Here is a 6,816-nt window from a genome sequence, read left to right on the forward strand (position 1 = left end):
TAACTGCAAGGCCCTGACTGCAGCCACACCTGTGTCTGATTTCTGCACACAGAAATCACAGGAAATCACACACAGAAATAAAGTTCAGAGAATTAAGTCAAGAATGCCTAAACTAAAGTATAAAGATGGTGGAATACCATACTCCAAACATGAACAAACATGGCTGGGTATGGGGGGGCTTTCAGGATGGAAGTTGTTGCCTTTATGTGCGTTTATGAGCCACACGCTCCACTCTGACCAATCACTGTCTCACATCTCAAATTTGACAGGAGAAGACGAGGCAAGACGAGACAAAGCCTCCAAACTGAAAGGTAAGGTGTGTGTGTGTGTGTGTGTGTGTGTGTGTGTGTGTGTGTGTGTGTGTGTGTGTGTGTGTGTGTGTGTGTGTGTGTGTGTGTGTGTGTGTGTGTGTGTGTGCGTGTGTGCGTGCGTGCGTGCGAGCGAGCGAGCGTGAAAATAACAGGTAATATTAATGTAAAACATAATTTGTCTTACTTGTTCTAAGGTACAGAAACATTACACAGCCAGACAAAGTTATTCTAAAAGATGTGTAGCCTAAGACTGTAGTTCTAGAATGACACTCATCTCTTCACAACATTGGCCTCTTTTACTCTCATTTTCAAAGGAAACATAATGCTTAACATAACATGTTATAACATAACATCATAATCTCAAACACTAATACTTAGAGCTGGGGATTCCTCACTGTTTTATAGAAGGATATGGGCAAACAGTCATGATTAATTGACCTCAAACATAGACAGAGCCTCTGAGAAAGAAATCCAGCACTCTAGGCTACTTATTGCCTCAATTTACTACTTCTAATACTGTTATCATACCATACCATACCATACCATACCATACCATACCATACCATACCATACCATACCATACCATACCATACCATACCACACCATATTCTATATGGTATTCTATATTAGTACAGTACTTTATGGACCTCACTTCTTGTAGCTTGTGAGTAGTGACACATAAACCTTCTTGACTGATTGTTGACACCAGGGACTCAGAGTCCAGTGAGTTGTCATCAAAAGGAAGAAACAGCGTCCTCTGCTGTTTATTTTCCTCCCAATAGAATGTGGATAACAGGATGTTGGCTGTTAGGTCCGCCCTCAGCCGTCCACTTCCCCCCCACTTTGTTTACGTTCCTAACATTCCTAACTATACACGTTGTAACAGGAGCTCCTAACTATACACGTTGTAACAGGAGCTCCCAACAGATTCAGCAGCTGAAATCTGAATCTGTTTTAAGAGATTAAAATTGTACTGGCGTAAAAGTAAAAAAAAAAATATTGGAATTTCAATTAACTTAGGCCTACAGTACATACCGTGGCTAAAAGTACTTGACTTTTAAAAAGAAAACAGATCTACAAGCTCACGTGTTGCATTGTGATGTGTTGTCAGCTTGTAGATCTCCTATTTGTTTAAGTATAAAATAACCTTAAGTGGTTCATTTATGTTTTGTATTAATAATCTAAATCTACAGTTTTGCCTCTGAGATGTAGTGGAGTAGAAGTAAGGTATTGAAACATTTACATACTCAAGTAAAGTAAAGTAAAGGTACATCAACATTGTTCTTAATTACAGTGAGTAAATGTACTTAGTTACTTTCCACCACTGGTGGTAAACTCTGGTGCGATGGTTCTACTGTTAAACATGCAATTGCTTTGTTCACTACAGCTCTGTTGGAGAAAACATCAGGGTATCTTCATATTACTGACTATGAAGCCCAGCTTCAAGACAACATGAAGGATACAGATCTGTTTGACACAGAGTCTGAGATCTACATCCCGCTCTACAATGTAGACATCAAAGACACAGACATCCACAGCCATCATGAGGTCAGACAGATGGAGATGAAGAAAGCAGGAAAGGAAAAAGAAATCCAACTCAGTGAAATCTTCAAAGGCCATGATGGAAGAAACAAAAGAACAGTGCTGACCGTTGGCTGTGCAGGAATTGGCAAAACATTCCTCGTAGGCAAATTTTTGTTAGACTGGGCCAAGAAATGTTTTCCCCAAGATCCATTCCACCTCATTTTCCCGCTCAAGTTCCGACAGTTAAATCTGCTCAAGGGACAAAAGTTTAGTTTGGCAAAGCTAATTCACCACTGCATCACGGAAACCAGATTTATTGAGGAAGACATTCTCAATCACATCTTCATCACATTGCAGAAGTCAGGAGACTACAACAAGAGCCCCTTCAAAGTCATGCTTGTTATGGATGGTTTTGATGAAAATTCTTTCAAGTTCGATTTCAACAAAGATTTCGGACTAATGAATGTCACAGAATCCTACGAAGTGGAACTTCTGCTTTTAAACCTCATCAAAGGGGCGCTGCTTCCCTCTGCTCACATCTGGATAACCTCACGACCTGCAGCAGCCAATCAGATTCCTAAGAAGTTTGTTAAGAGGATGACAGAAGTACGAGGGTTCATCAGAGATGAACAGAAGAAGGAGTTCTTCAAGAAGACGTTCAATGATGACAACCAGGCCAGCTCAATCTACTCACACATCAAAGAATCAAAGATCCTCAACATCATGTGTGAAACCCCAGTCTTCTGTCGGCTCCTTGCTACCGTTGTGCAGACCATGGGAACGGCAGACAAGCTGCCAAAAACCCTGGTTGAGATGTTCTGCTACTTCCTGATGGGTGAGACCCAGCGGGAGAAGATGAAGAATTCTGCAGTAGATGAGGAAGACAAAGAGAAGCTCATGAAGGATGCAGGAGAAGTTATTCTGAAGCTGGGCAGGCTGGCGTTTGACCAACTGGACAAAGGCAACATCATTTTCTACAAGAAAGACTTGGAAGAGAGTGGTCTTGATTTGAACGACATATCGCTGTACTCAGGCTTGTGCACAACGTTCTTCAGAAAAGACGGTGTGTTCTTCTTCCAACCTGTCTACTGCTTTGTTCATCTGAGCATCCAGGAGTTTCTGGCTGCAGTCTACCTGTACCACTGTTTCACACAGAGGAACATGGAGCTACTGAAGACATTCCTGAAAGGCATCCCTTTCAACAGTGACAGTTCCCTTTCTGACTTCCTGAAGGCCGCTATGGAAAAAGCCCTGCAGAGTAAGAGTGGTCACCTGGACCTCTTTGTCCGCTTCCTTCATGGTCTCCCACTGGAGTCCAACCAGAGTCTGTTAGGAGGCCTGCTGGGTCAGACAGAGAACAGTCCAGAGGAGATCCAGAGAGCCATCGACAACCTGAAGGAGATGGATGATGACGAGGTCTCTCCTGACAAACGCATCAACATCTTCCACTGTCTGATGGAGATGCAGGATGACTCATTAAGTCAAGGGATTCAACATTACCTGGAGTCAGAGAGCAGATCAGGGGAGGAACTCAATTGGTTCCAGTGTTCAGCTCTGGCCACCATGCTGCAGATTCTGGAGGTTATGGAGGTGTTGGACCTGAACAAATACAACACAGACTGGAGCGGGCGACTGAGACTGGTCCCAGCTGTGAGGAACTGCACAACAGCCAGGTTAGTAGTCATGTGAATATCAACATGTTAGAACACCTTTCACTTATATACTAAATTAATTCATTCAAAATGAATAAAAATGCTAAACATGCACGCGCGCGCGCGCACACACACACAGACACACACACACACACACACACACACACACACACACACACACACACACACACACACACACACACACACACACACGCACGCACGCACGCACGCACACACACACACACACACACACACACACACACACACACACACACACGCACACACACAAAGTAACATGTATTATATAAATTAATATGTATTATATAATTTAATATGTATTATATCAATTAATATGTATTATATAATTGAATATGTATCATATAAAGTAACATGTATTATATCCTTTATATGTATACCCCCACCTGAATACCTTTTGTGCCCGGGACCCCAACACAAGATTTGTGATGTTGACATGTTTTAAAACATATTCTAAATTCGTCAAAAGTTTTAAAGATTTATTTTTAATAGCCAATCTACAACCTCGGAACACATCGCATTGTGACACGTTGTGAGCTTGTAGATCGGCTATTTTCAAATAGCTGATGTATATAGGGTTTAAGTATTTAGAAAGACATTGATGATATATAAAAAACAAAATGCCGGGGACCCCCTAGAACCCCCTCAAGGACCCCCGGGGGTCCTCACACCCCACTTTGAGAAGCACTGATGTAAACAACACAGGTGATGTAATGCAGCCTTGAGGTGCTCCAACATTACTCCTGACAGAGAGGAAAGTGATTCATTTATCTTTACTAGCTGTGTTCTGTTTGTGAGACAATAATTGTACCATAAATGAGGTTAGAATCAGAGTGAATTCATCCTTTACTATAAGTCCTTACCTAGAACTACTGTCCAATCCTACATCACCAACTGTAACTACTGTAACTACTGTAGGTGCAGAAGAACTGTCAGCTTTTCAGCTCAGAGATAATGTGATGTGAATGTGGAACGTCTGAGTCTGACTGCAGGGGGGGGGGGAGTATCTCTCACTCTTCTTGAAGCCCAAAACATAATGAACTAGAAAAAGTGCTCCTCGGAGCACAGGTCTCCGCCAGGTCAGGTAGGTTATTGTGGCCTCCTGGTGGCGCTATAATAGGCCAATGTGAAAAGGGTGGCATTTCTTCTTAGGCCTTTCAATGGGACACTGCATTCATGAGTTGAGGCATTTTGTTCCAAAAATGTGTTTTGCTAAATTAGACCTGCTGGTGGCGCTATAAAGGCCAATGTGAATGTGAAAAGGGGGGCATTTCTTCCTCGGCCTAGTGGGAATCTGCATACAAACTTTCACGGAAATTGCACATTGCATTCATGTTTTGAGGCATTTTGTTTAAAACTGACCAATCCTGCAAACTTTGGAAGCCACTGTAAGCCAAATAGGATGGAATATGAAATATCGGACAGATCCATCAGAATCACATGACTATGGAGATACTGTGTACCAATATGCGTGATTTTTGGACAGAATCTGAATGAATAATATCCAAAAATGTATTGTACATAAGTCGGCCTCCTGGTGGCGCTGTAAATGGCAGATGTGAAAAATGCAGTGCAGATGTTTTTCCTTGGTCTCTAGGGAGTGTGCGTGCAAAGTTTCACGCAGATCGGTGCAGTTATAGTTAAAAATGCAAATCGGCGTGTTATAGCGCCACCATGAGGCTGATTTGAAACATGTCAAGTGGCATTTCTTCCTCGGCCTAGTGAGAATGTGTGTGTGCAAGTTTATGGAAATGGCAAGCTGCGTTCATGATTTGAGGCAGTTTGTTCAAAACGGACCAATCCTGGAAACTTTGGAAGCCAACCTTAGCCAATGAGGATGGAATATGGGAAATCGGACAGATCAGGGTTGATCACATGACTATAGAGATACTGTGTACCGATTTGCATGACGTTTGGTTGAAAACTGTAGGAGTAATGGGGAAAAAGAGGTTTTGCACAAATCGGCCTCCTGGTGGCGCTATAAATGGCCCATGTGAAAAATGTGGGGCAGAGGTTCTGAATTGGCATCCAGGGAGTGGGTGTGCACAGTTTCGCAGCGACCGGGTCAACGGTGCCGGAGATTAGCTGGTAACACACAGACAGGACACACGCACGCACACACACACGGACGGACGGACGGACGGAGGGTAAAACATACTCTCTCGCCATGCCTTCGGCCTGGCGGAGACAATTAAACAGACACAACACAAGACAACTGTGCAGTGGTGGAAAAAGTACTCGCATCTTTTACTTAAGTAAAAGTATCAATACTGCAATATATAAATACTGTGTTAACAAGTAAAAGTTCGGAGTCCGGAATTCAAAATGTACTTGAGTAAAAGTACAAAAGTATTAACATCAAAATGTACTTAAAGTACTCATTATGCAGAATGTCCCATTTCAAGTTTTTCAAATACATACAAATATTTTGAAAATAGCAGATCTACAAGCTCACAATGCGTCGCATTGCGACACATTGTGAGCTTGTGGATCTGCTATTTTCAAATGGCCGAAATATAGGGCTGAAGGGGTTAATCTATGTTTTGTAATAATAATCAAAATCTACAAAGTAACTAGTAACTAAAGTTTTCAAATAATTGTAGTGGAGTAAAAGTACTATATTTGCCTGTTAACCTCACTCTGTTCCTGCAAGCACAGAAGTGTGTGTGTGTGTGTGTGTGTGTGTGTGTGTGTGTGTGTGTGTGTGTGTGTGTGCGTGTGCGTGTGCGTGTGCGTGTGCGTGTGCGTGTGCGTGTGCGTGTGCGTGCGCGTGCGTGTGTGTGTGTGTGTGTGTGTATAATGTGTAAAGTGACAATTTAATGACTTTTAATACCTTTTTATTACCAAATTGGCCAAATTGTTAAATATTACGTAAGAAAGAGGCAAACATTGTGAAAATTGCAGATCTACAAGCTCACTACGCCTCGTTGTGAGCTTGTAGATCAGCTATTTTCACAATATTTATCTGTGGAACCGAGTGAAACTAAATGTAATGCCTACAATTACCAAGTGCTTGTCAGGATGGGGGGGTCCCCACCAGTTCAAATATGATTATTTGGGGGGTCCCCACCCAGTCCAAATATGATTATTTTGGGGGTCCCCAGTTCAAATAGATCTGCTATTTTGGATTCATTTTTGTTTTTAAATCGAGGAAGATTTGTGCAAATCTTTTCCGTTCTGTGCATCCCTGGAACAACATATTTTGAAATGGGGGTCCACGGACAAATATATATAATTTTGGGGGTCCTTGACATGGACAAGTTGGAGCACCACTGATATAGCAACATACTGTT

The 6,816-nt window shown here is 42.2% G+C and overlaps 1 protein-coding gene across 1 annotated transcript in view; it reads left to right on the plus strand.

Moving 5' to 3' along the window:
- Positions 1 to 214: 214 nt before the first annotated feature.
- LOC311043959 (protein NLRC3-like) overlaps positions 215 to 6,816 on the plus strand; it is a gene marked incomplete at both ends in the record, with an annotated part of 16,134 nt that continues 9,532 nt past the window's right edge. Inside the window, 2 exons of the mRNA XM_084055382.1 lie at positions 215 to 311; positions 1,699 to 3,508. Of these exons, the coding sequence (XP_083911508.1) occupies positions 215 to 311; positions 1,699 to 3,508 (1,907 nt within the window). The remainder of the gene's footprint in view (positions 312 to 1,698; positions 3,509 to 6,816) is intronic.

The sequence above is a fragment of the Gymnoscopelus microlampas genome (genome assembly GCF_963454915.1).
Source record: "Gymnoscopelus microlampas genome assembly, chromosome: 4".
NCBI classification, from domain to species: Eukaryota; Metazoa; Chordata; class Actinopteri; order Myctophiformes; family Myctophidae; genus Gymnoscopelus; species Gymnoscopelus microlampas.